The sequence below is a fragment of the Ceratocystis lukuohia genome (assembly GCF_044167205.1).
Source record: "Ceratocystis lukuohia strain C4212 chromosome Unknown Supercontig9_pilon, whole genome shotgun sequence".
Taxonomy (NCBI): domain Eukaryota; kingdom Fungi; phylum Ascomycota; class Sordariomycetes; order Microascales; family Ceratocystidaceae; genus Ceratocystis; species Ceratocystis lukuohia.
Genome location: NW_027263528.1, coordinates 1,351,381 through 1,367,483, shown reverse-complemented (window position 1 = coordinate 1,367,483; position 16,103 = coordinate 1,351,381). Strand labels below are relative to the sequence as shown.

Below are 16,103 nucleotides of genomic sequence, written 5' to 3'. Positions count from 1 at the left end.
GCTAGACATTACAGACATTACAGATATTACAGACATTACAGACATTACAGATATTACACACATACTGGATGGTTTAGATCAAAATTTCATGAAACACCTTGAGGTAAACGAACAAGCAGTCGACTCCTATATCAAAACCAAGAATCAGATAGAAATAGTAGATATGATAGATCCCTCTTTTTCTCATCCAAGAACATTCAGTAAGTCTGCACAATAGGTACCACAAGTTTGTGTTTCGCTGAAATGATTCAAATGATAGTGTCTATGAAAACTTTAAAAATACAGAGAACCGCCCACTCATCTTTTTCACACCATGCAGCTGTATTGCCATTGACCACCAAGTCTTCAGCTAATAGCGAGAAGCAGGAGGTTGGTCATTTTCCATGGTCTCTGAAATCATGTCCTCAATTTCAGTAAACAGAGTTTCCAGAGATGCACTTTGCTGCTCCTCTTCCTCAGCGAAAAGATTCCTCATTGCAGCCCCCTCATCTTCCTCATCTTCCCAACTGCCTTCCTCATCCTTCTTCAATGCCTTCTTCAGTTCCTCCACCCAGTCTATCGGCTTGTCGTTATGGTCGTCTTCTGGATTCTGGGCTTCCTTTGCTGGAAAATGAAAGTAGAAGGAATCGATGTCGACCATCTCCCCCAACACAGCTTCTTGCTCTGTCCTGATAAGAATTGCTTCGACTGCTTTGTTGTTAACCGCTGCTGCATCCTTGTAGTACTTGGTGTCCAAGATTGCCTTCCACTCTTTATCGTCAGCACGGACTGTGATATCTTCTGTGGGGCCAACTTCGCGGTCCTTGCGGATGCCACGAATGAGCACGTCTGTTTCTATATCTCCGTCAACTTTAGAAAGGACCCAATCAATATCTTCAGGGTTGCGACCGCGCTTCTCAGCTAGGGAAGTGTAAATTTGGCCCAGGCTAAGCTTCTTTTCACTTTCAGCCTCCATGTCGTTGTTAGCAATAAAGATGGTGGCCAAATTCATCCGGGGATGGAAACTGATGATATCAATCAACTGGTATTCTCCATCACTATCACGAGAAAGAACGGAATCTACATCCCCAGAGACCCTGACCTCGTAGCCACGGTCCTCAATGATACCAGCTTGGGCAAGGCTAAGAATGGATAGAGCCAAAGGCAGAGAAGCCGAAAAGAATCTCATTGTGGTGATGTTGGGGACAGATATAAAAAGGGATGCAAAAGAGTGCGGGGCTAAAGAGTGCAGGAGCAATTGGATGGTTGGAATGGCAGTGTGAGGATGAGAGATGTGATGCTTCTGTTCTCGAAATGGGTGACATGTGCTGGCCTTTTAACTATTTTGCCAACAGCACCTTATGGATTCTTTACCACTAAGTTGTGATATGCCTTTTTTTTGTTCATACAGATCAACAAAGGCCATCAGCCACTTGATCGCGCTTCCACAAAATGGATAGCCCAGGGTGGTTCACAAGGTGTAGTGGCTTCATGTGGCCCCATGCGCTAACAGCCCGGGCTTGACGACAACTCTTGCATTGAATCACCAGCAGGCTCACATAATAAACTACCCTGAATCTAACTTTAGTTATCAAAGAGTCGTGCTTATGGGGTGCAGAGCCAGCTGATTGTCATAGTACAGGCCATAGCCCTAGTGCAAAAGCCTAGTAACCAGTGCACTTGGATTATGAATGATGCAATGTGAAGAAGCTGTCAAGAAACCTCACGTAGCAGGGCCAGTGGGAGCCCAGAATTCCATTTATCCCTTGTCTCCAGTAGGTACCTTGCCAAAAAGATATTCCACCACATGTAACTAGATATTGTGAGTTCCAATGTTCACCAGATATATCAGAGCATCAAAAGGCCCTGTTTACAGATAGCAATATCCATATACTGTCTTTATTGATAATTTGACATGATCAAAAGCCATCTATCACTTATGAATGCTTGACAAGGATGGGAGATGATGTTGAGCTAGCTAGTTGTAATGAGTCTACCCCTGATTCTATAAAACCTAAGCTAGGCCTGCAATGTGTATGCTGAATGTGCTGCAATGAGCATAAAAACTTGCAATAGCCATTTGCAATAATAGCTCTCACTTCTCTTCTTCCCATCACACAAAGGCATAATCATTTGAATCGGGGAGAGCTAGGTGAGAGGCCTAGATCAACAGGATATATGTATCCCAGTAAGACACACAAACCACCCACGAGTATGCCCCAAGAGAAAGGGAACGAAGAAGGCTAAATTTAAAGCGACAGTTGTCACTGCGAACACTAGGACCTTTCTTGCATGGGTAGGAGCCTTCTTGACTGCTCTAACCTTCTAGAACCCTAGCACTCGGTCCTGTTGTGAAAAGCTAGACACAAGGAGGGCGCACTTATTTTCTAGGCGCTCAAATCATTTCACTAATCCCAGTAAGTGGACCAGCTACTTGGGCTAAGGAGGGGTTGGCTGATTGCCAGGTCTTTGCCTATGTCATGAGCTTCCTGAAGATGTGTCTTGCAAGTGAGGTTTGAGATTTATCTAACGTTATACATGGGAAGTACTGAAACTACCCGCAAAATATGAAGATTCTTCAAATGTACAGCGGCATATAGGTCTATAAAAATAGTCCACATCCAGAGCAGCTATGATAATAGGGGGTATGCGTGAGGTGGGGGCCGTGGGGGCAGTGGATGATAGGATAGCCCTAAATATAGTAGTGACTGGGATTGCAGACTGGAGGACCATGGCCATGATAATTACCAGATGGCTTCTGCACACAGCTACAATGCAAACAAGTGATGCTGCAGTGCAGGTTTTGCTCAGTACAAGATACATAACCAAGGATTCTGATTGCTATTTATGATGACTGGTGCTTGGCAGTTGTAAGTGTAATTTTGCTCAATCTTTTAAGTTTCATCTGCCAAGCATTGTAGATCTTTGCATCAAAGGGAATCACTCCTACTTGGATATTTTCTTTTCTTCTAGTACAAAATTGATAGTGTGTTCGTTCTTTATTGTCTAGGAGTGCCAGTTAAAATATAGACTATGATAACTAACTATTGCTTTTTCTAAGTGAACACTAACTGTAAATTCAAATATGCGTTATCATTCAAACTATCAAACTATCTAGATTCTAAGCAGAAGAGGGGTAGAGAAGTACATACCCCAGACAACAACCAGAAGGATCATCGTGCAGGGTCTGTCAGCTGACCAGTCATGTGACACACCCTGGTCTCGAGGACTCACAGAATGTCTGCCTCTTACACTAACTAACTATCAAGAATTGGACAACTAAACTACACAGATAGACATTTAAGAAGACCTAAGCCTGACACTGATAGATTCAAGTGATGAGATACATGCACCAAGTCTGCTAGTATCTATGATAGGGGCTAATGCACTAGCCATATGGGGCGCAAGGACTGAACTGCCATGTATTTGGGGTACATAACCCCCTGGGAAGCACAGTCCTCGTCTTTCACAACTCCCCTGTTAACTCTTTTCTTCTATCCACTGATAACGCAGAGAACTGCCTCCCCAAGCCGTCCATTCTTTGGAAACTGTAGTTCTATGTTCTTTCATATAGTGTAATAACAGCTATAAGCACTAGTATTTATAAGTCTGATATGATCTAAGCATTACTATGTTGTCTAAGTCAGGGTCACTAAGATTGTTGTCCCTGACCAAGTCCAGTTAAACGTGAGGGTTATCATTAGATAAAAGGGGCCTTTTCCAAGGCTGCTTGTTCAGTCAGTCCAGACACTGATGTGAGGAGTGTATGATTGGAATCAGTTGATATCTGCACTTTAACTAAGAATTAGATCCAGTAGCTACAACTAGCAATCACAGGTCATTGCTGATGTCTCTCCTAAGCCCTTGCCCAAGGCCCTGCTGGCTGCCACGTCTGGCCCCTAAGAACACTCTGGGTATACAGGAGAACAGGCCGATGGCAAGCGCTGTCTACAGCCACCTACCTCTTGACAACTGGGGTTAGCAGTGATGTCTGTGTGGATCTTTGATTCACACTTGATACCACAGTGCAGCAAGTAAGCCATTTCACAATATTAAACGACACTACAAGCATGGAAAGCACATGTTTAAAATTAGATGGCGTACAGACATGTGCACAAGAGAAGACAAGTACATGCAAATAATAGAGATCATAAAGCACACCACATCAACATGAGCATGTTAGGAGTGAAGAATGCAGATAGGACACAATGGGCATACTTGTTTTTGGGTAGAGGAGGCTTTACCTAACATAAGCTCAGCGCACACACAACTTACTGTCTTGTCCTTGACATGGCGTTGTTTGTGGTAATTAATTGAGCAATAGAAGTAGGAAAACCTGAGCCGAAGGTTCCGGTGTTACTAAATGAAGGCTAAATTTGGGTCATAGCCACGAGTCTTAACTCCGGATTACCTTGCTACACCTACCAGGATCTCGATAAGTCCATTTCTCATTGTGATATTCTTAGGACTTTTTCCGCCCCTAGTGCTAATATAACGATTGCGAGATCATAGGATGGATAACATGTGGAATACTATAGAGTGACTGGAACTGAGCCAGAGGTGGTTTCTATCATGTCATGTTGTAGTGTTAGGACAGTGAGCACTGTTCAGCTGAACGCTTTTCTATGTCTTGTCTTGTTTTACTTTCACTTCACTTTATCTTTCTTTGTTCTTTTCTACCCCTTGATATAGAATGGTTTAATTTGCACTTCTTCATGTGTATCTTGACATCTCATGCATTGCTTTCTTCATCTTGTTATCAGGCAGACATCCCTGCTCTAATAAAGAAGACAACTCCCCAGCTGCAGTTAAACAATTAATAGCATAGATGACATGGTCCTAAATGAGTGGACTACTGGAAAGGCAAGGATAATGAGTAGGTGAAACAGCAAGATCTAGTCGAGGCGGCACATACACTCCGCTTGTGAAGACCTCCAAATATCATCGTTCTCGGTGATCAAGAAATTGCTGTGCTGTGGCGTGTGAGAGGCCCCTTCCATGGATACTGTAGCCAGGGACTGGCGAGAATGGTTTCTACAAGCCCCATTCTTCATGTATATAATGACTAGATTGTCTCTGTTCAAGTCATCCATCTTATGCTCTTTCTATCATCACTCACTTCTGCATCTTTCCTTTACTGTTCTCTTCTTGCATCCCCATCTTGCATTCTTAATTTCTATCTGTATATTTTCATTTTCATCTTGCATTTACTTTCTATACATACATTTGCATTCATTCACTTGTTCTATTCATTTTGTCTTCACAGCAACCACACACAACAATACAAATAATCGCGCCCAGGAAAGCTTGACAAAACATCACTCACTCACTTTTGCCTCAACAAATACATCACAATGCAGCTTATTCACGCTATCATCGCAGTTGTTGCCGCTTCCGAGGCTGCTACGGCCGCTCCCATGAGTGGCGGTCCCCACCTAGCTCCTTCTAGCCTCGCCAAGCCAGCCGGTATGAAGTACGCTCGTACCACTGAGGACTGCAGAGCTGTCTGTGGCAGTGGTGTTGCCGAGGGTGTTGACTGCAGCAAATGTCCTTTCGAGAAGCAGTCTAGACGCCACAAACGGGACCAGAACCAGGTCAAGAGGGCCAAGGAAAACGACAGTGATGATGAGAGTGACGATGAGAGCGACAAGGAAGACGGCGGCAAGATCAAGAGGGCCAAGGAAGACGACAGCGACGATGAGAGTGATGATGAGAGCGACAAGGAAGACGGCGGCAAGGTCAAGAGGGACGGAGATGAGAGTGATGACGAGAGTGACGATGAGAGCGACAAGGAAGACAGCGGCAAGATGAAGAGGGCCAAGGAAGACGACAGCGACGATGAGAGCGGTGACGAGAGTGACGACGAGGACTAGGGTCAAGGCTTTGATAACACAAATGGGATGGTGGTGGTAAAGATGGAAAGGACTAGCTCAGAGAGTCAACAACTGCTTGCATTGATAGCTGTCTAACTATTACTATAACTTGGTCCATGCAGACAAGAGTAAATTTACTGATCATCTTTAGTTTTATTAAAATTACATCATATCAGGTTCTTACTTAGCATACTGTCTCACACAATGTAATTAGCGGAAGACTGATATAATTTGTGTGATAAGGGAGCGATGTAGATAAGTGAGCAATGTAATCTTTCCCTCTCACATCATAGACTTTTACTCTATCAGATATTCCTCTGCCACCAACAATGCCACAACCCCCAACCGAAGCCAGGTGCCTTCTTGCTCTTCAGGCCCTTCAAAATAACCCAAATCTAAGTATCCAACACGCCGCAAGGACCTTGCAATCGATGAGCGTCGACTACATCACTGCCAGCAAGGCATCCAATCTCAAAGCAATATGGACTGACAACGAGATTGGTCTTGAGTGGCTCAATCACTTTGACTGGCACACGACCAATTGATCAATTGGTTCCTATTGTCTGTTGATCCTTGATGACCACGAAAGCCACCACTCCATTGAATTCAAGAGATATCGCAATGCTAATAAGATCATCTGGCTTTGTATGCCACCTCATTCATATCATGTACTTTACCCCCTTGATTTTGCTTGCTTTAGTGTGCTAAAGAAGGCCTATGGGAAAGAGATAGAGGATTTGATCAGATGCTCTACCACGCATCACCACCCTTTCGTCAGGCAGAAAAGAATCGCCCACCAAAACTCAACACTTTCATTCACGCACATCTCGATGAGAATAAACATTATTTAAAGGTAGTTTCCTCTATCAAGTATTGAATTGATCGGAGTTTCTAATTCTATTTTCAAACTACCAAGTTGGGGACCCGATATATGTGAGTAGTAGCAAGAAAATATTACCACTTCAATCACCAATTTCCCCGCCACTCTTTTCCTGCACTATTCCTGATAGCCCCTCACAGGACCTTTGGAATGCATTCATATTGGCCTCGTTGGAAATGTACAGAAGATGACATGGCTGAGGCTATATTGAATGTCACTGATAATGGCTTTATACCCTCCCAGGCGTCTCAGCGACGGGGGGTGCCTCGAACCACCCTAATCGACAGACTTAAGGGTCAGTCGGCTGTGAAAGAGCAAATTCAGCCTAGTCAACAGTTATCCAAGAATCAGGAAGACAACCCGGCCTTCTGGATCCTTCGACAAGAGTCTCTGGGGTACGCCCCATCCCACAATCAGACTCGGGCTTGCGTTATGGGCCTGCTAAGACAACAAGGCGACCAACTGGAATTAGGACGCAGCTGGGTATCCAGATTCACTCATCGCTGCTCAGACCTCAAGGCCAAGATTGGTAGACGTCAGGAAGCCAATAGGTTGGACTCTTTCACGCCTAAAGCGGTTCACTGGTACTTCGATATCAGTGAGGGCCAGTATGGCTGGACTCGGCCTGAGAACACTCTTAACGTTGACGGAGGAGGCATCATGATTGGTTATGGCAAGTATCTAACTCTATTTTCACTATAATTTTGAACTTTGACTAACTGGACTCTCTTTGTTAGGACTAGATAGCCTTCTGGTCGGAAGCGCGAACCTGAAGCAGAAGGCTCTTCTCAAGGGACCACAAAATCGAAATTGGACCTTATTCATCGAATCTATCACTGCTGATGGTGGTGCCTTGACTCCTGGCATAATATTCAAAGGTAAAGAACTCCAGAGACAGCGGTTTCTTGATGAATTCAGGAAGATTGCTGACTGGCATTTCATAACCTGGGAAAGTCAACATTTCTGCACAGCAAGGGCAGGAGGAGGGTCGCCAGCAACCCATCTGTCACGATTGAAAGAATGTGTGAGATCAAACCCACACTAGAAAAGGAATCAATGAGATGGCTAAGCCTCCACATAGATGCCAACCTCTTGTTCAATGGGCACATCGGAAAAATGATAGTGAGCATCAACTCTGTAGCTAACAGCCTGAGATATTTGGCTGAGTGCTGCAAGGGAGCAGATACATCATACATGCTGAACATAGCTCGAGTGTATGCGCTGAGCAAGGCACTCTTTGTGGTGAACGCATGGATGGGAACTGAAACGACAAAAACAGCAGTGAAAAGAATTAATGTCACCATCAGAAATTGCTTGAAGGCAGCCCTGCCTATGTACTGCAAAATGCCAAGGGAATGCTTGCACCATGTGGCAGGATTCCCACCAATCGAACTCCTGTGGGAGGATGAGAAAAGAAGGGAAGCCATAGCCAGTGGAAGTTTGCCTATAGGTAGCCAAGAGGATATCATTGCCATTCTATAAGCTTATGTCAATGTATCTGATGCTGCCAGTAAGCTGCTTCCTCTCGACAGCCCTGGGAGCTTAGACGCGGTGGCTAATCACACCTAATATCAAAGTTGCCACGTACGCATCAACTATCGTATGAATGTCAACAACGGGAAAGTCTGGGTTTCAGGTTGAGTAAGCCTGGCCCATCTACCTATCTTTCCCTATCCTTCCTGTGGATCCACACTCTATGCATATGCAATGACCCGTGAAAATATACTATTCATTTAGAATATGGCCGTGCATATGCCGCAGTGTCAAATTTGCACAACCCCCAGTGTCCCCATTTACATGCGTGTGTTACGTTACACGGTCATTAATTCCCAGCCCCCGCTTATGTAAGTAAGGCTACGATGTCTCAAGCTCACTTATACTACAACAACTACAACAACCCCACGGCATCCTTTTCATCACCAACATATCTACTAAACGCTTCAATCATCTTAAAAGTCGCCTGTACACATATTACCCACAGTCCACCAACATGGCAGTCAGTGTTAAACGCGAGAATCTAGACATCCAGCCACGTGCCGCGTGACTAGATTCATTGCATCGACGATACCCTCGCCCATCATTATGGGTGATTATCGTTGCACTCACACTTATCGCTATCTACCATCAAATATCGACGCACCTCTCATTTGCCCGCATTGATATCATTACTGATGATACTTACTTTTATGGAGAATCGCCCCCTGTTCTCCCTTCGCGTTAGTTGCGCTACCAACGTCCTGTCCTAATCACTTCCATTAACACCGTGTACAGCGGAAATCAAAGACCTAGACTCCTGGCATGATGCGCGCCAAAAAGCTGCTGCACTCGTTGCTGTCATGACACTTGAAGAGCGCGTATGTACCCACACACATACCTTTGCTTGTCCTAGCCTCAACTTGCGTTCCCACTACAAAAGGAACTTTGTAGTCTATCTACATGCACCGCTTGTCGAAGAAATACCCAGACTAATCGCCTTTCCTCTTTAAGGTATCCCTAACTTCTGGCGTCCCATCTCCAAATGGGTGTGTTGGCTGGATAGCTCCCGTTGAACGCGTTGGCTTCCCCGGCCTGTGCACCGACGACGCCGGCAATGGGCTTCGTAACGCTGACTTTGTTAGTGCCTGGCCCAGTGGCGTACATGTCGGGGCATCATGGAACCGCAATCTGAGCTATCTCCGAGCCTATGGAATGGGAGACGAGTTCAAAAATAAAGGAGTCAATTTGCTTCTCGGGCCGGTTGTCGGCCCCATGGGCAGAATTGTGAGAGGGGGCAGAAACTGGGAAGGCATTGCAGTTGATCCGTACCTTGCTGGGCAACTTGTTTCTAGTACGGTTCAAGGCCACCAGGATGCCGGCGTTATGACAAGTACAAAGGTGAGCGGGTAGTGAGACAAAAGACAATGCCAATACTGTTGAGGAATCGGGCGGCTCATTAACCCCTACTAGCATTTCATCGCCAACGAACAAGAAACATACAGATGGCCCCGCAACGGCATAGAAGCCATCTCGTCCAACATCGATGACCGCACTCTTCACGAGTTTTACCTCTGGCCCTTTCAGGATGCCGTCAAAGCTGGCACAGTCAACGTCATGTGCTCATACCAACGTCTAAACAACTCATATGCTTGTCAGAATAGCAAAGCCTTGAATGGCCTTTTGAAGACTGAGCTTGGGTTCCAAGGCTTTGTTGTATCTGACTGGCGGGCGCAGCATTCTGGCGTCGCCTCAGCACTCTCCGGGCTGGACATGGCCATGCCAACCCACGAAGGCTTTTGGGGCGATCAGCTGGTCAAAGCTGTTCAAAACGGCTCGGTGCCAGAAGCCAGAGTCAATGACATGGCAACTCGGTAAGTGTCAGCTTGCCTGTAGGCTATGCCAGCCTCTGCTAACCTTCTTAAACAGCATCATTGCCTCTTGGTACAAGCTCGGGCAAGATAAAACTTTTGCGTCCCCAGGCTTTGGACGTCCTGGCTCTATCCGCGCAAGTCACCCCACTATCGATGCTCGCCGCAAGGAGCACCGCAAGGCCCTTTTTGATGGTGCCGTGGAAGGCCATGTCCTTGTCAAGAACCTCAACCAGTCGCTCCCTCTTTCATCTCCGCGCATGATTTCCATATTTGGATATTCTGCAAAGTCTCCAGACTCAGTCAATCCCAGCTCGTGGATCAGTTTTAGCGACCCGCTAGATCCCGAGTTTTTTGCCTCAGCTATTGCGCTCAACGGAACTATGATCTCTGGCGGGGGTGCCGGCGCCACGTCGCCCTCCAACTTAGTCTCTCCATTCGAGGCTCTAAAAGTGCGTGCATATCAGGACGGCACCGCAGTCTTTTGGGACTTTGAAAGCGCTGAGCCCGAGGTCGATCCTGCGTCGGACGCCTGTCTTGTGTTTGGCAACGCATGGGCTGCTGAAAAGTTTGACCGCCCCAACCTCCACGACGACTATACCGACGGCCTAATCAAACATGTGGCGTCCAAGTGCGCAAATACGATTGTCGTGTTTCACAACAGCGGCCCTCGTTTAGTGGCCCAGTTCGCAGATAACGACAATATCACAGCCATCATCTTTGGTCACCTGCCAGGTCAGGATACCGGGCCAGCTATCACATCCATTCTGTATGGCGATACCGATCCATCGGGGAGGCTTCCTTACACAGTGGCACTAAATGAGTCTGACTACTTCTCGGCTGGGCCCGACCTTCCAGAGGGCAAATTCCAGATATTCCCCCAGTCCAACTTTTCTGAAGGCGTGTTTGTCGACTATCGGTATTTTGACGAACACGCTATCGAGCCTCACTATGAGTTCGGTTTTGGTCTTAGTTACACCACCTTTTCCTACGCCAATTTGACAATGCGGCCGTCGCCTAACGTTAACCTGGACCAATTACCGAGCGGGCCAGTGGTTGAGGGCGGGCAAAAGGACTTGTGGGACGTTTTGTACATTGTCAGCGTGACTGTGAAAAACACAGGATCACGTGACGGAAAAGACGTACCACAGCTGTACGTTCGGATTCCCGCGGACGGTGCTCCTGGCAAGCAGCTTCGTGGCTTTGACAAAGTCCAGATTGCTACTGCCGAGAGCGTGCAGGTCACGTTCCCATTAACGAGGAGAGATCTGAGCTTTTGGGACGTCACGACACAGAAATGGAGGTTGCCGAGAGGCGAATTCGGCGTTTTTATTGGCCAGAGCAGCCGCAGAATAGTGTTGGAGGGGTCGTTCAAGATTTAATCACGAGGTTATACAGTTTGCTACCCGATCTAGTCAACCAACCCTAAGTATGAGTTTCACATGTAACCCTAAACATCACACTGGCAGACCCACACTAGCTTATCTGCGTGCACAAAACTCCTGACGTCACTTTGTGACCTTATTCTCTCTACTAAAATCCAACACATGTGTTGAGCGTCTATCCGCTACCATCGTGACTCCTACTGTCTGACACATCCTTGTGCTTGCTCTCTTCTTTACCTCTCTAACCATGTCTTCAAATCAAGGCCTCACCCCTGCCCAGGTCGAGGCCTACCACCGAGACGGCTATCTTGTTATCCAAGATGCCCTTAAGCCTAAAACCGTGGCAGAGCTGCTGGCTGAGACACAGTCACTACTCACTGGATTCTCTCTTGAGGATCACCCCATGACACGCTTCTCGACCGGCAAGAAAAGCGACCACGTGGGGGATGACTATTTCCTCTCATCAGGGGACAAGGTGCGGTTCTTCTTTGAAGAGGATGCCTTTGACTCCGCTGGCAACCTCATAAAGCCCAAGGAACTTGCCGTCAATAAAATCGGCCACTACCTGCACAAGCTCTCGCCCCCATTTGCCCGTCTGCTAGCTGCTGATTCCAGGGAGCCCACGTCACCTGCCGCTATTGCCCGTGCCGTCGGCTTTAAAGACCCGCGGTGTCTCCAGAGCATGGTTATTTGTAAACAGCCCGAGATTGGGGGTGCGGTACCACCGCACCAGGATTCGACTTTTCTCTATACCAACCCACCATCAGCGATGGGATTCTGGTACGCTTTGCAGGACGCCACGTTGGAGAATGGCTGTTTAAGCTTTTTGCCCGGCTCACATCGCTGGGCCCCCATCAAGACGCGCATGGTTCGCAAACAAGGGGGGTCTGGCGGTACCGAGATGGTTGATAATATTGGCCCGCAGTTCCCTCCGGGTGCCGAGTATGGCGGGCCCGAGATAGGCGGAGAGTATGTCCCCGGTGAAGTTAAGGCGGGGTCTCTTGTGCTGATCCACGGCAACCTATTGCACCGTAGCGAATACAACACTGGCAAAAAGGGTCGTATAATCTATACGTTCCACTGTATTGAGGGGAAGGATGCTCTGTACGACGAGCGCAATTGGCTGCAGCCGCCGGCAGAGGGATTCACAAAACTGTATTGAGTAGATGAGTAGAAGAAATAAAAAGCATGTTTTAAAGCATATATGGGACATAGCATGATGAAGTTCCAACCTTCTCCCTCCTCGCCTCTTTCGTTTCTTCCTTAGTTCTAGACTAGAAACCCCCCTTTAGTCACTGTCCGAGTCGCTCGAGTCTGAGTCTGACTCGGACGAGCTTGAGTCGGAGTCATCGGCCATAACACGTTTCTTGCGAGACCGCGACTTTTTGGTATTTGCCTTGGCCTGCACCGGCGGCGCAGGCTTGACCTCTGGGCGCTCCTCTTCCGCCTTCTCCTCCACTATTGCCTTTGCTTCTACCTGCGAGTCTGTCGGTCTTGCAGCCGGCGTCTCGGTTCCATCTGCAAGCTCGGCAATGATTGCCTCCGCCCGCATTCGCCGCACAATTCTCTTAACCATTGCCACGCCCTCAGCACCGCTCTCGCCTGCCTCAATCTTCGTTTCGTCGATATGCTTTGAGCCATTCTTGTCACCCTGCACCCCCAATTCGCGCATGCACTCCGCTAGCCGGACGTGATACTTGACATTAGCTGCCATTTGCGCTGCGGTCGGCGGCACCGCTGCACTCCCAGGCGCAGGGGCCTCACCTGTCACATGTTCCATATCGGCTTTCTGGACAGCATGTGCAACCTCAAGCAGACGCACACGGGCGTAGCCCTGTATATCGCGGATATAATCGTAAAAGGCAGCCATGTCGCGCGCTGGTACCATATGGTTGTCGTAGACATATTTGATAAGCAAAGTTTGATGGTTCTTGTTGAACTTCCATGCTGAGCGCGCGGTTTTCCATAGGCGTAGATATTCTAGCGACGGGGTTATATCCGTCGTAACGGTGGAACTAGCCGCAGAGGTGCCAGAGCCAGCAGCCTTGGGCTTCTTGGACTTGGGCTTCTTGGGCTTCTTAGCCGGCGTCGGTGGCTGTGCAGTGCGAGGCTCAATATTTGTGTCGGCAGAAAATGAAACGCTCTTCCGTCTGCTATCAGCAGAGCTGTCAGTGTTGCTATATCCGGAATCGTAACGGGCTTTTTTGAAGCCTGGATTTGTGGTCGCAGAGTCGTTTCCTCTGAGGGAAGAGCGCAGTGGCGTGTTATTACTTCCCGTAGCAGAATCGTATTTGCGTTTCGCATAGGGGGCTGATGAAGGAGCCGCCGTAGTAGCCGCAGCCGCAGCGGGGGCTGTTGCAGCAGACGGCTCAGAGCCGGAAGAGCCCTTGAGCTTGAGACCCAGGCGCTTCCAGGCAGGCACGGAAGCCATGGCGAACTATAGACTGTATGCGCTGGGAGAAGACGAGGGAGGAACAGGTGGTTGGTTGAAGAGTGCAGACAGTCCAATTTCAGTGTTTTGTCTAGATGAATTTGCGTGCGCAGTAGCCAATTGATGCTTGCCGAAAAGACCCTTGAGCGACAAAAAACAGGGAAAGGGGCGGGACGCAAAAGGCTTTGTGATGGTAGCGCCAACCTACAGGCAATAGGTTGTCGGTCTTGAATCAAACAAAATAAGTGATTTTTTTCTTGCTGGTATTTGCATCTTATCTTATCTTATCTTATCTCTGGAGATCAAATGCCCCGCTAATTTTTCAGGGTTATTTTCAGCCAGGGTCTATCTCTCTTGACAGCTGGCAACCACCTAAAGACACCTGCCATGAGCCTTGGTTCTATGAAGCTTGCCTTGAAGCTTTAGGTGGGAAGCAAGGCAGCTTCTTGCGCACGCGTTCTATACAAGACAGGATACAAAGAAACTATTTCGACAAGATCAGCATTCGCCTAGCTTCTTTTTTCTTTTCTAACGCCAATTACACAGCGACTGCTCTAGCTATAAATTTTGCCCTCACTCCTGCTGTCCTTTCTCCTTGTGCTAGTTTCTAGTTCCTCAATCAAACCATCGTCACAATGGCGGGTATGTTGTCCAACTTAAGCGCCTTGTGCTTCTAGCTTCCCCCCGCCCCTCCCCCCCCATTTAGTGGCCATATCTCCAGCATTGTCCTGGTATATAGGAAAAGCTCTGTTACAACCAACTTTAGCTAACTCTAATGTGGCCTAGGTTCCGGCTCCGATAGACACATCACCATCTTCTCCGAACAGGGCCGCCTGTACCAAGTCGGTATGAACCCTAATCTTGCCAGCCTCCGGCAGGGACCGTACTCATACTAATCAATACTCTGGCGACTGAATAGAATATGCCTTCAAGGCCATCACTGCCGCAAACATCATGTCGGTGGGTGTCCGGGGCAAGGACTGCGCTGTTGTCCTGTCCCAGAAGAAGGTGCCTGTAAGTGCTGTCGTCTAAGCGGCCACCCATCTCCCTGCTCTGCCTATTCAACATTGACTTCTGACACATCTATACAGGACAAGCTGATCGACCCCTCATCTGTTACCCACATTTTCCGCATTTCGTCTTCGGTCGGTTGTGTCATGACCGGCTCTATCGCCGACGCTAGACCCTTTGCCCAACGCGCACAGGCCGAGGCGGCAGAGTTCAAGTACAAGTACGGCTACGAAATGCCAGCCGATGCGGTGGCCAAGCGCCTGGCCAATATCAGCCAAGTTTACACTCAGCGAGTGGGTCATTTCTGCCCCCATCCCATCCTCACCCTCAACCTCTATACCCCCACACTACTAACCTTTCTTCTCCTTTTCTTCTAGGCCATGATGCGCCCCTACGGCATTGCAACAACTTTGATATCCCTAGATGAGGAATACGGCCCTCAACTTTTCAAGTGCGACCCTGCTGGCTACTACGTGGGCTACAAGGGCACAGCTGCTGGCCCCAAGCAGCAAGAGGCTCTGAACCACCTGGAGAAAAAGCTGCGCAACAAGACGTGTGCTGACGGGTCGTGGGAGGATGTAGTCGAGCTGGCTATCACCACGCTCAGCACAGTGCTAAGCATGGATTTCAAGAAGAATGAAATTGAAATCGGCATTGTTGGGGGACCCCGTGCTGATGGCAAGGAAGGCACCGAGCCAGGCTTCAGAACGCTATCGGAAGAAGAGATTGACGAGCGGTTGCAGGCAATCGCTGAGAAGGACTAGACGGGCAAGATCGGTGCGGTCTTGGTCACTACTACTGCCACGGCGATACCGAGTGGTGGCTTAATTTGTCATCCTTGTTCGCAGCGGGCTGTTTAATGAGATACGCTAGATAACTAGGGACTTTCCGTTGGTCATCCCACGCCTTATGTCCATTTCACATTGACGAAGAGTTGTTGAACCTGAATGTATTTAGCGTCGATTAGCGATGCTTGTCGTGATGTAGTCCAGGTCCACGGACTGCCGAGGCCATTTAGGCCATGTTTTAGCCATATTCGTATAGGAAGCCAATCCGATATGGTCTAGGGGCTAGGATATCTCGCTCTCACCGAGAAGGCCGGGGTTCGATTCCCCGTATCGGAGTCTTTTTTTTCGCACGTTTTGGTGTTGTTCTTTTTGTTTCTCACAAAAATCAACATACTAAAAAATGTCTCCCCAT

The 16,103-nt window shown here is 47.9% G+C and overlaps 6 protein-coding genes across 6 annotated transcripts; 4 read left to right on the top strand and 2 right to left on the bottom strand.

Moving 5' to 3' along the window:
* Positions 1-349: 349 nt before the first annotated feature.
* HOO65_090333 (uncharacterized protein) lies at positions 350-1,168 on the bottom strand (the record flags this gene model as incomplete). Its single annotated transcript, XM_071001686.1, has 1 exon — positions 350-1,168. The coding sequence occupies one exon, from the start codon at positions 1,166-1,168 to the stop codon at positions 350-352; it is 819 nt and encodes a 272-aa protein (XP_070856219.1).
* Positions 1,169-5,333: 4,165 nt separating this feature from the next.
* Positions 5,334-5,852, top strand: HOO65_090332 (uncharacterized protein; the record flags this gene model as incomplete). The annotated part of the gene is made up of 1 exon (XM_071001685.1): positions 5,334-5,852. One exon carries the CDS (start codon positions 5,334-5,336, stop codon positions 5,850-5,852), a length of 519 nt encoding a protein of 172 aa, XP_070856218.1.
* A 329-nt stretch (positions 5,853-6,181) lies between these two features.
* On the top strand, positions 6,182-11,458 carry HOO65_090331 (putative beta-glucosidase M; the record flags this gene model as incomplete). The annotated part of the gene is made up of 7 exons (XM_071004415.1): positions 6,182-6,353; positions 6,863-7,409; positions 7,480-7,610; positions 9,004-9,086; positions 9,220-9,606; positions 9,679-10,079; positions 10,135-11,458. 7 exons carry the CDS (start codon positions 6,182-6,184, stop codon positions 11,456-11,458), a joined length of 3,045 nt encoding a protein of 1,014 aa, XP_070856217.1.
* Positions 11,459-11,708: 250 nt separating this feature from the next.
* Positions 11,709-12,623, top strand: HOO65_090330 (Phytanoyl-CoA dioxygenase domain-containing protein 1; the record flags this gene model as incomplete). The annotated part of the gene is made up of 1 exon (XM_071001684.1): positions 11,709-12,623. The coding sequence occupies one exon, from the start codon at positions 11,709-11,711 to the stop codon at positions 12,621-12,623; it is 915 nt and encodes a 304-aa protein (XP_070856216.1).
* Positions 12,624-12,749: 126 nt separating this feature from the next.
* Positions 12,750-13,892, bottom strand: HOO65_090329 (proteasome subunit alpha type 6; the record flags this gene model as incomplete). Its single annotated transcript, XM_071001683.1, has 1 exon — positions 12,750-13,892. One exon carries the CDS (start codon positions 13,890-13,892, stop codon positions 12,750-12,752), a length of 1,143 nt encoding a protein of 380 aa, XP_070856215.1.
* Positions 13,893-14,527: 635 nt separating this feature from the next.
* Positions 14,528-15,667, top strand: HOO65_090328 (Proteasome subunit alpha type-6; the record flags this gene model as incomplete). Its single annotated transcript, XM_071004563.1, has 5 exons — positions 14,528-14,534; positions 14,679-14,738; positions 14,812-14,906; positions 14,984-15,196; positions 15,281-15,667. 5 exons carry the CDS (start codon positions 14,528-14,530, stop codon positions 15,665-15,667), a joined length of 762 nt encoding a protein of 253 aa, XP_070856214.1.
* Between the last annotated feature and the right edge of the window lie 436 nt (positions 15,668-16,103).